Source organism: Penaeus chinensis, chromosome 24 (assembly GCF_019202785.1).
Source record: "Penaeus chinensis breed Huanghai No. 1 chromosome 24, ASM1920278v2, whole genome shotgun sequence".
NCBI classification, from domain to species: domain Eukaryota; kingdom Metazoa; phylum Arthropoda; class Malacostraca; order Decapoda; family Penaeidae; genus Penaeus; species Penaeus chinensis.
Window position 1 is genome coordinate 24,793,739 of NC_061842.1, and position 17,500 is coordinate 24,811,238.

Below are 17,500 nucleotides of genomic sequence, written 5' to 3' on the forward strand. Positions count from 1 at the left end.
CTCCTAGTTCTCAATCTTTATTTCTTTTACCATGATAGAAGTTCTGGTCATCATAATTCTTCAAATCAGCTGAACATTGTACTTCAATATCTTATGCTTTGTGTCCCACTGTGACGCAGATCTCCCCCTCCAATGTGATTCATATAGATTAAGAAGGTGTTTTTTGAGGTTTCTAGAAGTCCCCCCCCCCCCCTCTTTCTGTTAGACATGCCTGGTTCTGTCTAGCCTTTTCTAGCATGAACAGGCCTGCTACGACCATTATGCAGGCATGTGCATGTGAGCATATGCATCAAAATGCATAAAAAAGTGGAACTGTGTGGAAGGATTGGTAATATTCTTCATCTAAAGACTGCAGGGCAATTACATGATTTCATGAATTACCTTTTCACTCTCTCAGCCCAGACAGGTTGTCAAAGATGTGAAGTAATATTCACAGTTTAATATAGGGTAAAAAATCATGTCATATATGTCTGTATGGCATGCACACCCCTTAAGTTTTTGACATTTGGAAAGTCCAGTCTTAATGATCTGACTAAAAGTAAGCATTTCAGATCCTGGTCAAAGTGTTGTTCATTATCTTTTGCATAAATTTCAGAAACATATCCTTAGGATATTGCTTGTGAAATTTATTGATTTTACTCCATTTCCTTTGGTAGTGATGCTCCCAATACAGAGACGGGTAACACAAAGATATATTACTAGATGGAAATGTATCTGGAAACTGTAATGTGAATTTAAAAAGGGAACAGTTATTTAACTGACTTGTATCTTAAAACTGTAGATGCAAACTGGCAATAGAAGAAATTTTATGAACTGTTTGTCAAACCCCTCCCAAGCTCTTAGTGCCTCATGAACTGCTAATGCTTAGGAATTATGCAGCTACAGAAATTTAATGTTTATACAGTTGGATAATTATGTTTTGTATAATCAACATAGAATGTGTATGGTTTACTGTAACCAGTTTCTTAGATGTGAAATACTTAGTACCAATAATGTTTCTCACAGCCGAAAACAACTCTACATTGCTTCAGCTAATAATATGTCTTTCCATCCAAATGGAAATGCCACGTGCTATTATCCCAAGTATTATATTTTAAACATCTGTTGATTTCTCTTTGTTCTAGCAAATCCTCATTGATGCAGTTAGTTTAGGTTATGAGCATAAACTCTGCAAAATGAAATTAAAGTATTTATATTTTATCTGAAGCGATGCTACACATTATGAGTTCTAATAGCCATTTATATATGTGTAGCTTTTTTCTACCTCTGTCTGCAATGCTTATTATACAAGGAATGTGCATAAATACTAATAACGTTTCCCTTTTTCTCAGTGAAATTCGTGAGTGCCTGAAGTTGGACCCAGATCACAAGGAGTGCTTCACTTTTTACAAGAAAGTGAAAAAGGTCAACAAACTAGTCACTAATGCTCAGGAGTTTGCAAATGAGAAAAAGTATGAGGATTGTACTGCTACGGCAAGCAAGGTGAGCAGTATTTTTTTCTTCTGTTTTATGAGGGTTTTCTTGAAATTACTTGTATCTTACTCTTCAGTTTTCTTCAGTTAATTTTGTATCTGTGTGTATCAGTTTTAGATGTATTATTATTTATATAATCATCAGTTATCATTTGTATCAGTTTTTGGGAATGTATTTGTTGATAATACTGTTTTTAGTGCCAAGTGTTTCTGACTGGCTGTATGGCCAAGGTTTTGTGCCAAACCTGTAACTCAATGTTGCTGGGAAAATACTGTGATCATTTTTAGATTTTTTGTGAAATGTCTTTGCAGATAGATGGCTCTGCAAGTGCTTAGCCACTAAGAACTTGTGACCTTACCTGATTTCACATTTCCTTGAATTGGTGGGAAAACTATTTTTTTTTACTAATGCTATGAATGTTGATGGTGATATTTTTATTACTGTAGACGTTATAATTATTATAATGTTATTGACATTAGTAACAGCAGTTTAACCCCTTGCCGACGGGTACGATGTGTAGACATGTGCTATGCCCACTGTAAGTACTTGTTTGATTGTTTTTACACATAGATGGCCACACTTGTACTAAGTCACCAATGAGCCAGTTACGAGTACTGCCTGTCTCGCCCGTTCACCCTTTTCTTTGATTTACAAAATATTTTACGTTATCATATTTTGCTGTTACTAATGTTAAAGAACATTATAAAAATTATAATGTTTATAATAAAAATAACACCATCAATATTCATAGCACTAGTAAGAAATATGTTTTTCCGCCAATTCAAATCAGGTACGGTCACAAGGTCTACTAATTGATTCCTTTGTGGCTAAGCACTAGCAGAGCCATCTATGGGCAGACATTTCACACAAAAATATAGAAAAAAGGCATTGGGTTAAGATAACGTAAAATGTTTTCGAAAATCAAGGAAAAGGATAAACAGGCAAGACAGGCAGTACTCATAATTGACATATTGGTGACCTAGTACAAGTGTGGCCATCTATGCAAAAACAATTAATAAAGTAAACTCACAGTGGGCATCCCGTGTACGTACATGCCATGCCCATCGGCTTTTGGTTATATGAGCTGTACAATGCAGTTAATTGAAGAGGGGGAGGTTAAAGGGAGGGAAAGTAAGGAGGAATATCACACAAAATATCCTGTAATGCAAAGATAAATCAAGAAGGGAGGAAGAGGAAGCTAAAAACGAAGAAGAGTAGAAAGATATAAACAGTCTCTACATTTACAGTATACTTCATTTACCAGTGCATTGATTTCTCTGAAATTCTGCAGAAAGATTTGTTGATAGGTATTAGTTTTAGAGATGAAGTTGAACATAATTTTCTGAACATTTTAATTTTCTTATTTTCTTAGTTCTTGCAAATATGTAAAGATTTTGTGTGATTGCAAAATTTTGAATATGGCCAGTTACAGTTTTTAGATGTTTACTTTTATTATTTGAATAATCATAAACTAGGTATACCTAATCATTACCCCAAACTAGTCCAAAGAATGGATTTTTTGCTAGTTTTTATTACTGTGAATACCTTATTTAACGTCGTGATTATATTAGACAATGTTGTTATTGAGACTTTGGTTTGAAGCAAATCCCTGTAGTCTAGCATTACATTCTCCCACTTCAGATCCTCAGAGAAGAAAAGGAGTACGATGAAGTCAGGTTCCTCGCCTATGACAAGCTGTGCCAGTGCCAGTCTCGCACGGACTCAGAAGCTGCTGTGGAGGCGTGCCAGAGGGCCATTGACATTAAGGAGGAGGCAAGACTTTACTGTGATATGGCAGAAGCCCTCTTGCTCGAGGAGAAATATGATGAAGGTTTGTGTTTTGTTCTTCTTTTTCTATATTAAGTTATTTACTTTTTCTTGCGTAATATTTTTTTTGGTGGTTACTGAAATATTTTATTTATTTATCTTTTTTTTTTTTTTTTTACATTATTTAATGATTTCTGTTTTATTGTTTGTTTATTTTCAGACTTTTTATTCTCTTGTGTTTGATATATATTGCTCTATTTTTGTGCAAAGATACTGTTAGGTAATGCTCGATATGCTTGCAATGTTATATTCTAATTGGCAATTTCTAGCTCTCTCAATTCTTGTGTTGATTGTTACTTTTAGTGGCAGGTATCATTTTGAAATTGATTTTTAACCCCTTTGATCCAGATGATATGACCATTATGTTATAAAAAAAATTGGCTTGAGAGGTGGGTGACATAGACATGCGGTCATGAAAGAAACTGGTTGTTGGATGGGTTATGTGAACTTGCCATTACGAGTGTTTGAGCTGAAGGCCGGGGTGACGGGAAAGACTTGCCGTAATCACATGGCATGTGCACTTGAGTGCACATGCCATGTGATTAGACTCTTTTGGAGTTTAGGAAGAGGCTGTTGCATTATTTCCATTGATAAACGAGTGTGGAATGTGGAATGTAGTGTCCATTAGCCGTGACTGGAAGAGCACTGGTTCCAGGGAGGACACACTTTCCATGCTCAGCATCCTCTTCCTGGTCACAGTGATTGGTGGTGCAGGTTGTATTGTAGAAAATTAAGTATTACTAAAGAAAAAAGAAGAAACAAAAAAAAAAAAAGGTAAAAATACATATGCATAAAAAGAGAAAATAACATTGCAAAAGGGAGGCATAGAGTCACCGCACATGAGTGTTTGTCTGTGCCCAGCCTGCAAGCGATGCACCCATCAGAGTGGCTGCTCATGTAAGCCTAATGCCAGTATTGTGGTCCATGCAATTGCCATCAAGCAACTGGATCCAAGGGGTTAATATACTATCCTGTTATGAAATATTTTCAGCAATCTTTCATGTTTAATGTATTTCTCTCTGTCCTTTGACTTCCAGCTTTAAATAGTTACCAGAAAGCCCTCAATATTGATGAAGGGCTTCAGAGAGCCAAGGAAGGTGTCGACAAGGTGCAGAAACTTAAAAAACAAGCTAGTAAAAGAGATTATTATAAAATCCTTGGCGTTAAAAGATCAGCTGGCAAGGACGAAATCAAAAAGGCTTATAGGTAAGGACTGTTTTTGTTGGTTTTCATCTTTCCCAATATTTTGTGCTTTTTGCACATGCTTTCAGCTGAGCCAGAGAATAGATTAGAGCTTTAGATTATAGATATATTGTTGTGGCTGAAGTGTTATTTATGCCATCCAAAACTCATGTATACTAGCCTGTGTCAGAACTTCTGTCACCAAGATAAAATATTTGCCAAAAATCCATTTCTTGTCCAATTCCTATGTGACTTGGTTGAAAAGGACCACCCATGGCAACACATTCACCCTTGGATACTTATGTGTACTTATAACCAGCTGATAAGATTATATAAAAAAGAAAGAAGTATAAACATTTCCAAGAAACTGCTTGCTACTTGACAGCACCCACCTGACTTGAAACATGCTTAGACCTAAAGACCTAAAAGAGTTGTGCTGTTATTTGCCTATTCTCTCTTTGCTTCACATGCTTCCCTCTTTGTATATTACGTATGATCTCTTTGAATTAACTTTTAGATTTGCAGTTCTCAAACTTTAGCCATTTGTGTGTCTCTTGGTGCCAGGTATAATAAGTTGCATAAACATTTTCATTTTTGCTAATATTTCTGTTGGGGGCCATTAAATGTTTAGATTGAGTGTTGTGCAGCATTGGAAGTAACAGCATTATTGAATCTTGCAATTTCAATAAAATGCTAGAATAAATTTGATGGATAAATATAAATGAAATTATAATTGAGTATATGGTCTCAGACAGATACTCCCTGAAAATCCTGTTATGCATCCCAAAAGTACAGACACTACATTTACAGTGAGTGAGTGAGTGAGTGATTGATTGAGTGATTGAGTGAGTGATTGATTGAGTGAGTGATTGATTGATTGAGTGATTGAGTGAGTGAGAGTGAGAGAGTGAGAGAGAGAGAGTGAGTGAGAGAGAGTGAGTGTGAGAGTGAGTGAGTGAGTGTGAGAGAGTGAGTGAGTGAGTGAGTGTGAGAGAGTGAGTGAGTGTGAGAGAGTGAGTGAGTGAGTGTGAGAGAGTGAGTGAGTGAGTGTGAGAGAGTGATGAGTGAGTGAGTGTGAGAGAGTGAGTGAGTGTGAGAGAGTGAGTGAGTGTGAGAGTGAGTGAGTGAGTGTGAGAAGTTGAGGAGTGTGAGTGAGTGATGAGAGTGAGGAGTGAGTGAGTGGATGTGAGTGTGAGAGAGTGAGTGAGTGGTGAGAGAGTGAGTGAGTGTGAGAGTGAGTGAGGTGAGAGAGTGAGTTGAGTGTGAGAGAGTGAGTAGTGTGAGAGAGTGAGTGAGTGAGTTTGAGAGAGAGTGAGTAAGAGTGTGAGATGATGTGAGGTGGATGAGTGAGATGAGTAAGAAGTAGTGATGTGAGTGATGGTGAGAGAGTGATGAGTGTGGAGTGAGTGAGTGAGAGAAGTAGAGGAGTGATTGAGTGAGAGAGTGAGTGAGTGTGAGAGTGAGTGATGATGTGAGAGATGAGTGAGTGATGTGAATGAGTGAGTGAGTGTGAGGAGTGATGAGTGAGTGGAAGTGAGTGATGAGGTGAGAGAGTGAGTGAGTGAGTGAGTGAGTGAGTGAGTGAGTGAGTGAGTGTGAGAGAGTGAGTGAGTGAGTGAGTGTGAGAGAGTGAGTGAGTGAGTGAGAGAGTGAGTGAGTGTGAGAGAGTGAGTGAGTGAGTGTGAGAGAGTGAGTGAGTGAGGTGTGGAGGAGAGTGAGTGAGTGAGTGTGAGAGTGGAGTGAGTGAGTGAGTGTGAGAGAGTGAGTGAGTGTGAGAGAGTGAGTGAGTGTGAGAGAGTGAGTGAGTGAGGAGTGAGTGAGTGAGTGTGAGAGATGTGAGTGAGTGTGAGAGAGTGAGTGAGTGAGAGAGTGTAGTGTGAGAGAGTGAGTGTGAGAGTGAGTGAGGTGTGAAGAGTGAGAGTGAGTGTGAGGTGAATGAGTGAGTGAGTGAGTGTGTGAGAGTGTGAGTGATGTGAGGATGAGTGATGTGAGGTGAGGAGAGAGTGAGTGTAGAGGTGAGTGATGAGTGTGAGGAGTGAGTGAGTGAGTGATGTGAGGAGTGAGTGAGTTGGTGATGTGAGAGTGAGTGTGAGGTGGAAGTAGTGAGTGAGTGTGAAGAGAGTGGTGTGAGAGAGTGAGGAGAGGAGTGAGTGAAGTGAGTAGTTGTGAGAAGAGTGATGTGAGTAGGAGTTAGAGATGTGATGTGAGTGAATGGAGTGGTGAGTTGAGAGTGAGTGTAGTGAGTGTGAGTGAGGAGGTGTGATGGTGAGTGTGAGAAGTGTGAGTAGTGAATGTGTGAGAGGAGTGAGTGAGTGAGTGTGTGAGAGAGTGAGTGGTGAGTGTGAGAGAGTGAGTGGTGGAGGTGAGTGAGTGTGAGGGTGAGTGGTGTGAGAGAGTGAGTGATGTGAGAGTGAGAGTGTGAGGTGAGTGATGTGAGGAGTGAGTGAGTGATGGAGTGAGTGAGTGAGTGTGAGAGAGTGTGATGAGTGATGATGAGTGAGTGAGTGAGAGAGTGAGTGAGTGAGTGTGAGATGAGTGAGTTGAGTGAGGTGAGTGAGTGTGAGAGAGTGAGTGAGTGTGAGAGAGTGAGTGAGTGTGAGAGAGTGAGTGAGTGTGAGAGAGTGAGTGAGTGTGAGAGAGTGAGTGAGTGTGAGAGAGTGAGTGAGTGTGAGAGAGTGAGTGTGAGAGAGTGAGTGAGTGTGAGAGAGTGAGTGAGAGAGAGAGAGAGAGAGAGAGAGAGAGAGAGAGAGAGAGAGAGAGAGTGAGTGAGTGAGTGAGTGAGTGAGTGAGAGAGTTTGTTTTTGTTTTTGTGTGTGTGTGTGTGTGTGTTTGTTTAATTTTTGAAATTAGAGGATTAATACTGTTAGTAGCTAAAATGTTGAGAAAGCGGTGGAAAACACAGTCAGCAAAATCATGACCATTCAGGTCATGCTGCACTGTAAAGTTTAAGGCAAGCTTTCAAAAATGTAGTAGTAACTGCATGTTGTAAAGGAGTAGTTGCTGAGTGTAATTGTGAAGTGCCAAAGGTGTTATTGGTGATTTAGCTGTTTGATAAGGCTACTACAGCTGAACAGATTACATGACAAATAGAGAAATGGTTTTAGATAAAAATGAATAACACTACAACTCAAGATCTGTCATTAAAATTTTTGTGTTTAAATTTTAATTAGTTACATGAATGGTTTATGTGATTCTGATTTAATTAATCAAGTTTAATCAAGGCAAGCTAAAAGAGACATTGTATTTTAAAAAGTTGAAATATGAGATAAGAACAGATGACAAGCATTCTGATGTTGCCTAAGAAGGCATTTTGGGATGTCATCTTTCAGATTAAGCCATTGGCACTAGGGATGACATGTCCACTGTGATGTTAGTTTGTCTTTATACATAATGGGTTCACAAGTGCTTAGTCACAAAGGAGTCAATTACTAGTCCTACCAATCTCACTTGTTTATCCTCTTCTTATAGTAGTGTATTTTTTTACTGTTTGTATTGATGATAATATTAATTATATATCAATAATGATAGTATCAATATTGCTAGCTTCAGAACAAAAACTGATGGGGTTACATAGGCCCACTAATTGACTCTTTGGTGGCTGAGCTGGAGTCATCTATGTGTTAACACAATTCACAAAGCAAAGCTACAGTGGGTATTAAATGTTCCTGTTGGTAGTGAGGTAACAATGAACACAAATGGGTTATGGCATGGAAAATAGGTTGATTTATGAAGGTTTTAAGTAAGAGACTTTTTATTTGTAGAAAATTAATATAATTAGTATCATTAGGCATTTAGCATGGCCTAGAATTGAGATGGAAATGGTGACAAAAAATAATAACAACATTAATAAGAACAAAATTTTCATGTGTCTGTAGAATATATAAAGAATTAATTACCTCTCTTTTTCAGTTGAGTGCATATATGTATTTTTACTAAAGATTATTGAATTGTTAATGCTATGGTAACATTTTTCCTTCACAGATCATTAGCACAAAAGTGGCATCCAGACCACTACGAAGGAAAAGAGAAGGAGAAAGCTGAAAAGATGTTCATTGATATTGCAGCGGCAAAGGAGGTGCTGACCGATGAAGGTAATCTTGCACACTTACATTTTGTTATGATTTTACTAAAAAAGGAACAGTATCAATGAAAGACAATTGATTATTTATTTAGTCCTATTTATACATCGGTAATCAGTTTAAGTAGAAGTTCTTCCTATCATGGCTGCTAACACTAGGATAATATTGAAATTTTTGATGTCTATTGACTGTATGTGAATTTTCTGGGGTGATACCCTAGCTTCTTTTATTTTTGTTGTTCTTGACTATTCAAAGGTTCTCTGTTTACATCTGTGTACTGATGCTTTAACAGTAATGTCATCATTTCTTATGTAGATCATCTGTGTCATTTATTTACCTACTGTCCTAGGGTATACACTTGTGTTTATATGAATTAGTTAAGAAGTTTGACTGATGGATGTTGATGCATTGTTTTTTTTATCTATACCTTTCTTGTGTCCTTGTTCCAACAGAAATGAGGAAGAAGTTTGACCAAGGAGAAGACCCTCTTGACCCAGAGCAGCAGCAGCAGGGCCCTGGTGGCCAGGGTTTCAACCCCTTCCAGCACTTCCACTTCCAGCATGGAGGCTTCCCTGGTGGTGGATTCCATGGTGGAGGTTTCAAATTTCACTTTAACTAATGCAGTGCATTTTTTAGTGTTTTTTTGTAAATCCTTAGAAAAAAAAAGTTTATTTATTATATAACTGGATTTGTATGTGTGAGATGGCTGGAATTACTTTTTTGTCACTAAACACAAAATTATGAAATATCACATTAAATAAAAGTCAAAAGGAAATGTAAGATCATACAAAGTAGCTCATCACTAAATTGGGCAAGCTATTTATAAGTTCTACCTTTAAATGTTATCATTATTTACAAAGAAATCACAATCCTTGATCATTAAGAAATATAATTGGTTGACTGTTCACTGAACAGGAAGTTCATTGCTCTAGAAGGAAAGTCAGTAAAGAAGAAAATGCTCAGGGGTGTCTATGGCATCTTACTTGCAACCTGCTTGAATTTAATCTGAAAGTTGAATATTTTAAGGATCATAGTATTTCAGGGATTACAGTTCTAGGCCGCCAACATCTTAAGAAACTTACACTCTAGTGCCTTGCATTTTGGTCTTTTTATTTTTTGTTTTATTTTATTCATTTTATAACCTCTTCTTCCTTTGTCAGAAAATATTTCCTTTAAGATTTTGATTCCTTGATAATTCATGTTGTAATTGAACTTCTGCTGACAGTGACTGATCAATAGATTTGCGAGTGGTGATGGAGTGAGTGTTAAAAATTGTGTTGATGTGTCACAATTTGTATTTCTTTCTAGCTAGAAGAAATTGTCTGTTCTGACCATTAGTAGCAAGGGAATGGCACATGAAAGATTCCTCTCCTTTACTAATGGATTAATGTGGATTTTTGTTTTCTTTGTCTTTCCATTTTTTGTTACAGGCATTTGTTTTGTTATCATAATGTATGATTTTACATTTTCTTTCTTGAACTCTCTACCTTTTCATAGAAGGCTATTTGAGAAGCATTTAGGGAGAAATCATATTCATGCAAATTCATGATGTCATCAGTATGTAAATTGTACATCCACATAGCACCTCAAGGTAGGACAGATATCATGTACCATTATGAAATCAGAATAACATTGTAAGAGCTGAAAGTAAAAGGATTATCATTATTTGATATAAAAGTGTTACTTCATTTCCTTTTTTCTTCTATTCCAATGCTTTTCTCCATTTCTTCACTTTTTAAAATATATTATTGCACTGTGGCAGTATTACTGCATTACATTGGATTTCTCAGAATAGTGCAAATTGTTTGGCATTTTTTTGAGCTGCTAATATAGATTTGCTTTCTGCTCATTAGGGTAAACATAAATTTGAGTAATCAAGTCATGTAACATGTAGCTTGAATCACAACTGGACATTTAATTCAGAAGTGTATTTAATGAACAAGAGTTACTCACTTTTAAAAAATTCATTTCACCAAATTCATCTGTGAACAGTATTGCAGCAACCAAAATATCTTACACTAACTCAGGCAGATTAGGTAATGCTCTGCTTTGTCCCTTGCTCCTGAGTAAAGCTTATTGCTTTCACTTCTAACCTTCATTAGACATGGAAGAGGATTGTTTCATGAAAGTTACCTCCCTCTGTGTAATAATAGTGTAATGTCCACAATTTGATGGCATTGTACAATCATTTTTAAAAGCAGACAATGTAAGACTAATGTTTAGATGTCAAGGTCAAAGATAGTAATTCCAAAACTAAACAAGATAAAGAAATTAGTTGCCTTTGAGATGTTTACCTCCATTTAGGTGGTGGGTCATGATGCCTCAGCTCTGCATCGTATTTAATGCTAGTTCTAAAATCAATTAAATTAGGACTAAGTCAAGTAAAGTTGTAATACTGATGACATCTCAATCATAGCTCTCATCTCTTGAATTCTGTCATGAGAAGATTCCCAGATTCCCAGACTTTAGTTCATCAAGAACAAATTGTATCGAACGAATAACTTTACATATGGCAGAATAAAATATTCGTGTTAAGACTTGTAAGAGTATTTTCAGAAGTGTTCATTTTCTGAGTATGTGATGTAAAACTAATTGAAATTAAAATGTCATTCATACAGAAATATGCAAAGGAATACATGTTAAGTACAAAACCATGTATGAACATCCATCCCTGTGTATTTAAAGACTGTAAAGGTTACCTGTGGATTTGCAAATGTTATGTATATATGAAATAACAATTTGTTTCTCATGAATTTATCTTATTAATACCCAACTGGAAGTTCTTTGAACAGGAAGTTTTTGTTTTTTTTCCTTTTCTCATTGAGTCATTAGGATCATGTGCAAGATGAAAAAAAAAAAAAAATCAATTGCTTTCTATTCATAGGTGATAAAGGAAAGAACACTGACCAAAGAGCACTTTATTGAGACTTTATTTCCCTGCGTAGCATGGGAGGGAAAAGTGACAAGCGACAGGTCGGGGTAGTGGCTGTGTGGCCAAGTCATGACTACCTGCCTCGGCACACAACTGCCCAAAGCCACACACCACAATATCACATTGTGCAGCCACCTGACTTCACCTCATTAACATGTTATAACCCAAATCACCGGACATATGGCATACAACATCAATGACTTTATCCACTTCTCAATTTGGCATCTGCCATTATCAACACCAGGTTATTCACCATGTAATGAGGAGGAGAGGTGACTAAGTGAATATGAAAAATCAGCCATCTTTCACTGCTTAGTGAGAAATACAAAGCTTCATATAATGACAATTCAATCTATGTAGTTTGTTGTACAATAACAACATTAAAAAAAAGAAGAAAAAAAAAATCTTTTGAAGACTAGCACTAATGCAGATCAGATTCATAAATTTCAGTGACCAAAGCTCACATATTTACTAGTCCATGGCTGACCCATCAACATTTTATTATTTAGTGGAAGGGTTCATAAATATAATGAGGTGTAGAAAAAAATATACACACATGCACACCTGTACACAATCACACAGCAACATGCAAATGCATTCATATCTACATTTCTGAACATACACACAAGAAAAAAAATAAAATAAAAATAAGTACAATAAATTCAACATAGTATATTTCAATGATACAAACAATATAATGTATGAAACTCTAGCCTTAAAAATATAATAATGAGATGAAACTTTAATGATGAAGTTAAAGACTATGTAGTGTGTGGCTAAGGGTTACTAGGGACTAGAGTTGACTTGGCTACCCCTCTGTTCCAAGTCATCATCTCTAGCTAGAGCACTTACGTGTTCATTTATTTTTTTTCCATTATTAATGATTATATCACACATGAAATTTTTTTAACGCCTGAATCAAGAGTCACTATATGGTCTTTCAGAACGTCCTCAGTTCAGTCATAACTGGAATGCAGCAACTTCTCTTAGGTCTGTCACTTCACGTCACACACGTTTGTGTGTCCAACACATTTGTCTGTTTCTGAATAGGAGATCTTGACAATCTTTGGAAACAAAGAGGCAAACAGTTCTTCACAGCACATTTCATTGTATCAAATATTAACAGATTCTGTGTAGCCTATATATGTTAATATTCTTTAAAATATCAACTATTTTTAAAACAATATAGGTTATGGGGTTTATCAAGCATTGACAGCAAAATATTTGCAAATGGATTAATGTCTTTGGCCACTACGAAAACATATGCATGGGTAGCCTCTTTGTATAGGGGTACTACCCGTACTTTGATCACTCAATACTAAACTCTGCAGGACATGACAACCTATCAATGTCACTTAAAACAACTTGCCTTTGCTTGTCCTGAAACTAATTTGTACCACAGAGTAAAAAATGGAACTCCACATTGCTACCAAAATTCATTCAGTTGACATTGCATAATTCTTCTTAATAATAATTTAAATCTGTTTGACTGCACTGTATAGCACTGAATAAAATCTGGTGGCGGCCGTGGAGGGACAAAATGGCCTTCAGCCATGATGTAACATGTGCAGAAGTGCAACTTGACCAATTCCAGAGCCTGTTGTGCAATTTCTGCAAAGAAAAGCCATCACTTTTGTTCAGCAGAATGCATATCTTAGACAATCCATGTCATTCCTGGCAACAGTCACTGGTTTCCTGAGAAAAGATCCACTCTTATCTGCCGAGTTTCAACTTTGCTGTGGCATTCACAGAATCCCATACCCAACTTCCCTAATCAGGGCATTGGATCAGCATATTTTCAGCTCTGTCTTAATTTGGTTATATTGTATTAACAATATTTAAGCTTTTTATACTCTTAATATCCTACAGGGTGTTCATACCCTATTTAACATGATGCAAACACTAGCTGGCTAGGCGAGCTGGATATTTTAGAGTTGTGTTGAGCAGGTCATTGTGCATAAGGAGGGAGTTCTCAGAATAGTGCAAGACTAAATCCCGAAGACTTGGGTAGATGAGAAACGGTTCAGCAAAACCATAGCCATGTTCTCCCTGATGAATCCTGCAGTGCTGCACTTCCTTGTTGCATCTGAAAAAGAGAAATTTCAAGATCAACTAATGTGTTCATATTCACAGTTACAGTAAAAAAAATTGAATTGTGCCAACCAGTTAAACAACTCTTCAAATTTTACTGAATCTCACTCTTTAATTCTTTTATTCACCAGACCAAGACACATATTGCTTGAAGTAAATACTTACGCTATTGAGAGAGCATAGCCTCCATTCTGGGCTGTTCTGATAAGGAAGGTGCCATCACTCTTGCCTTGCAGAAGATTTACAGCTTCTTCACGAGAGCAAGTATCATATCGCCACAGGGATTCATTACTCAACTCTGGAGACTGTGGAAGAAAATAATGAGATTATAAATCATAGAATAAATTTCCAGTCTTTTAAAACCTATCATGCAATGTATAGGCAACTGTCATATTGTTTATCACTTTAAGCTCATCATACAAACTATAAGTACTTACTGGTTGGTGGGGTTGAGTTGGATCTGCCTGTTCAAGCCACTGGTCCATCATGTCCGCTGAAAGACCTCGAGAAAGCAGCAGATTTTTCAGCTTGTCCATCTGCTTCCCAAGTTTCATAACATCTAACTTCAGACCAGTGCACTGACGTTCAGCTGCTTGGCAATCTCTCTTTATTGCAGCGAGGCTAATGTCATGCTGATTCCGAGCATCTTTGACCTGTTCTAGTCGGTCAATCAGTACCTTTCTGTTGCTCACCAAACTGCAAAATTGAGGAAAAATGTTAGAACATGGGAAATAAAAGAAAAAAATTTATATCAAGTCACAAAAATATAACACTTCTAGATTTCAATGCATAATTGTGCAACTATAAAGATGAATTTACTTACTCATTAATTTCATGGGGCTGTGCTTCCATTCTGAACTTTTCATGGAGTTTTAGGTGGTCTTCAATCCACAAAATGGTTTCATCATAGCTATCAAGGGCTTGGCGACTCATCTGCATATTTTGTGCTAAAGCCACCTGCTTCTCATATGCACTATTGTACTGAGAGGTCTTTGAGAGGTACTGCTTGTTGAGGTCTGAAAGTCGTCCAAGAATGTCTTCCACTCTCATTCTTGCTCCCTCAGCTTCTTCACAGTGGAAGCGACTAACTGGGTGGAGCAGCTTGATATCAAGTGCCTTATTGAACTGACTAAGGTCTTGCTGGCGGAAATTCTCAACCAATTCCACAACAGAATTGAAACTGTAGGGTTCCGTGAAACCAAACTTTCCACTGCGATGGCAAATTTTAATGAGCTTGTTGCAGCCTCCTTTCCTAAGAGTAAGTGTGTATTCATTGTTTCCAGTGGATGCATCTCGAACCAAGAATGTGCCATCCTTGCTGTCCTTCATGAGTACATTCACATTTTCCCTTGTTATGGTACCCCAGTACCATTCTGCATCCTGTAGAGATTTTGGTGCAGTAGATGGGATGTTTGAGTGTCCAGTGCCAACAGGAAGCATGCCTAAGCTACTGCCAGTGGGTGGAGATGGAGGACTTCCACCCTCTTCTCCCATGCTGTGAGATATCCTTGGACGAGGAGGCAAAGCTGGAGGATCTGCGAACACTGGTACTCTCTCCCCCCAATCCACCTTCAACAAAAGGATATCAACAATTCGCATGTGCGCCTCTGTGTTACGGGCCAACTCCCTGGAAATAAAAGAAGATTCTTATTAGCCTTTCACTCCACTCTAAAATAAATATAGATATTTTATATATATATATATATATACACACACACACACAAATATGAAAAATAGTATTGTGTGTTGAAAGAAAAAATAATAAAACCAAGTTATCATCAAATGTTCATACTTACACAATCTTTTCCCAAGGTGGCCTGAGAAGTACATGGCATAGAGACTGGATAAGAAGAGTTGGAGGGTCCAAGATACCACGTGCTACCTGGAGCTGACACAACTGGAGGAAGTGGTTCATCAAAAACCTGGAAAAAGAGGACAATCATTAAACCACATATAACACAAAATGAAAATGAAAATGTAAAGTAAAAGCTTAAATACCAACATGATTACTTTAAAATACAATCCTTGATACTTACTGTAGGGTGTAAGAATGGTGTGGGTTGAGTTCCTTGATCAACTGTGTCATGCATTTTGCACACTGGTCATCATTTTGAATTCGTGCTGCTTCAATAAAGCGATCATAAAATGATTCTGGAATCACTGGGTCAGGGAGTTCACGGAGATACCGCTTTATCAGGTACGCAATTACGTGGGGTTCGTATGCACTTAGGTCAACATTGCACATATCTGTTGAGAAAAGATTAAAATGAATATATACTAATCACAACCAATTAACGCACTGATAACTCAATATTCATTCATAAAGAGTCAGGGCACACATTTACAGATCATCAATCTCAGTGAAATCGAATACTAACCTTCATCACATTCCTGACGAAGTCGAGCAAGAGTTTCCTGCTGGGGCGGTGTGCGATACAGGCGATATGAATCTTGGTGAAGATCACTCTTTGCACGGAAAACGATATCTTGGCAACACCGTACGAGCAAGAGTGGGGCAGGACTGTCCTTAGGATTAAACTGGGTGCAGAGACTCAACCCAAACACGGAGGAGAGCAAGATACGCCGGAAGTACTTGGAGGATTGTCTTACACAAGGAGGTAGCCCCGTGGCAGCACAAGTGCGGTGGGCGATTAAACCACAGTCTGAAATTCAGAACAAAAATATGAAAAATTGATTGCCTTCAATGTCAATGAATTGCAAAAATATCTAGAAGTGGCAAATTCATCCAACTCGCCTTGTGTTATCTAACTGAAAAACTGCAACTGTAGAAAAAAAAGTCAAAGAAATCTTACCCTGGCAAAACTGTCCCTGATGGATGAAGCCTCTCAGAAAGCGTCCGCACTTGTCACACCGATGGAGGTCATGGAAGGAGTGGTTCCGCAGGTTGTGGTGGGAGGCCGGGGTGTTGCAGTCGCCTCCTCCGACAGCTGACGGAGTGCCGCTGTCCCCGATGCACAGACCGTCAGAACATTCATTCTGAAGCTGGTCGATGCACACCAGAATTGCCTTCTGGTGAAATTCATCCTTGATACCCATAGTCTGCAAATAAGATAATAAATGAGTCTCTATTGGGATTTTCACTGAAGTATGATATTAGGTAATAACGGGAATGTTAATCAGCAATACAAATACTGGAGTTCGTGTTCCTAGATACCCCCAATAACGTTCTCTACATACAAACTCCTCTAGATGCCTATACCTGTGGCTTCGGTATTCCATACGAATAAACCCGTCTCGTCAGCAGTGGAAGCTCAAACTCCGCTTGGTGTTCAGACAGCTCTATACCTAAACCCTGATCTATCTCGCAACACTCGGAATAAGCCTCGGCCTTTGAATCGATGGCCGAATCAACGTCAAGGCCTCTAGCCCTTACATAATCGGGAGACGACCTAACCCAACCCGAACTCTTCGCGGGCGACAGGCAGTCAGCTGTATCCAAATCCGACAACTTCAGGCACCACGAGTCCCCATCTGACCGTGTACTCGAAGAGGCCTCGCTTGTGATGGTGGTGGTGGTGGTTGCTTCCGAAGGCGCTGCAGCTGAAATGCTGGAGGCTGTGGACACCCGTCTTGGGTTGTCTGCGAGAGCCTGAGTCGCCAGTTGTTCCGTAAACTGCCCTATAGTATATTCAGTGTCAAACTCGAATTCAATGCTCTTCTTCCGTGTTGTTATCGAGCTTCGTATTTTCATCCGAGGGTACTGACAAATCGAGTTACTTTTACATATTGGTATAGGAGTACTGCTGACCTTATTGCATGCTTCTGCTAAACGATCGGTTACAGCAGACGTGGGCTGACTCTGAATGCCACTATCTGGCGTGGCTATGGACAAGCTGTGACCAGGCCGCGGCGTGCAAAATGATGTGGCACTATGAGTACCTAGTGCCGCTGCATC

General features: G+C 38.2%; 2 protein-coding genes across 5 annotated transcripts in view; one reads left to right on the forward strand and one right to left on the reverse strand.

Moving 5' to 3' along the window:
* The window catches only part of LOC125038181 (dnaJ homolog subfamily C member 3-like), an 18,612-nt gene extending 7,298 nt beyond the window's left edge, over positions 1–11,314 (forward strand). Inside the window, exons 6-10 of the mRNA XM_047631558.1 lie at positions 1,332–1,482; positions 3,115–3,304; positions 4,338–4,506; positions 8,464–8,573; positions 9,014–11,314. Of these exons, the coding sequence (XP_047487514.1) occupies positions 1,332–1,482; positions 3,115–3,304; positions 4,338–4,506; positions 8,464–8,573; positions 9,014–9,180 (787 nt within the window). The 3' untranslated portion in view covers positions 9,181–11,314. The remainder of the gene's footprint in view (positions 1–1,331; positions 1,483–3,114; positions 3,305–4,337; positions 4,507–8,463; positions 8,574–9,013) is intronic.
* A 150-nt stretch (positions 11,315–11,464) lies between these two features.
* Positions 11,465–17,500, reverse strand: part of LOC125038179 (phosphatidylinositol 3-kinase regulatory subunit gamma-like) — a 78,654-nt gene continuing 72,618 nt past the window's right edge. For 3 of the 4 annotated variants that reach the window (XM_047631557.1, XM_047631555.1, XM_047631556.1), the window contains 8 exons: positions 16,398–16,644; positions 15,963–16,247; positions 15,621–15,831; positions 15,381–15,506; positions 14,408–15,211; positions 14,022–14,280; positions 13,750–13,889; positions 11,465–13,579 (listed from right to left, as the gene is read on the reverse strand). In XM_047631557.1, coding sequence (XP_047487513.1) covers positions 13,396–13,579; positions 13,750–13,889; positions 14,022–14,280; positions 14,408–15,211; positions 15,381–15,506; positions 15,621–15,831; positions 15,963–16,247; positions 16,398–16,644 — 2,256 coding nt within the window. In that variant the 3' untranslated portion in view covers positions 11,465–13,395. Of the gene's footprint in view, positions 13,580–13,749; positions 13,890–14,021; positions 14,281–14,407; positions 15,212–15,380; positions 15,507–15,620; positions 15,832–15,962; positions 16,248–16,397; positions 16,645–16,804 lie in introns of all 4 variants that reach the window. The other variant, XM_047631554.1, reaches the window with a different exon arrangement.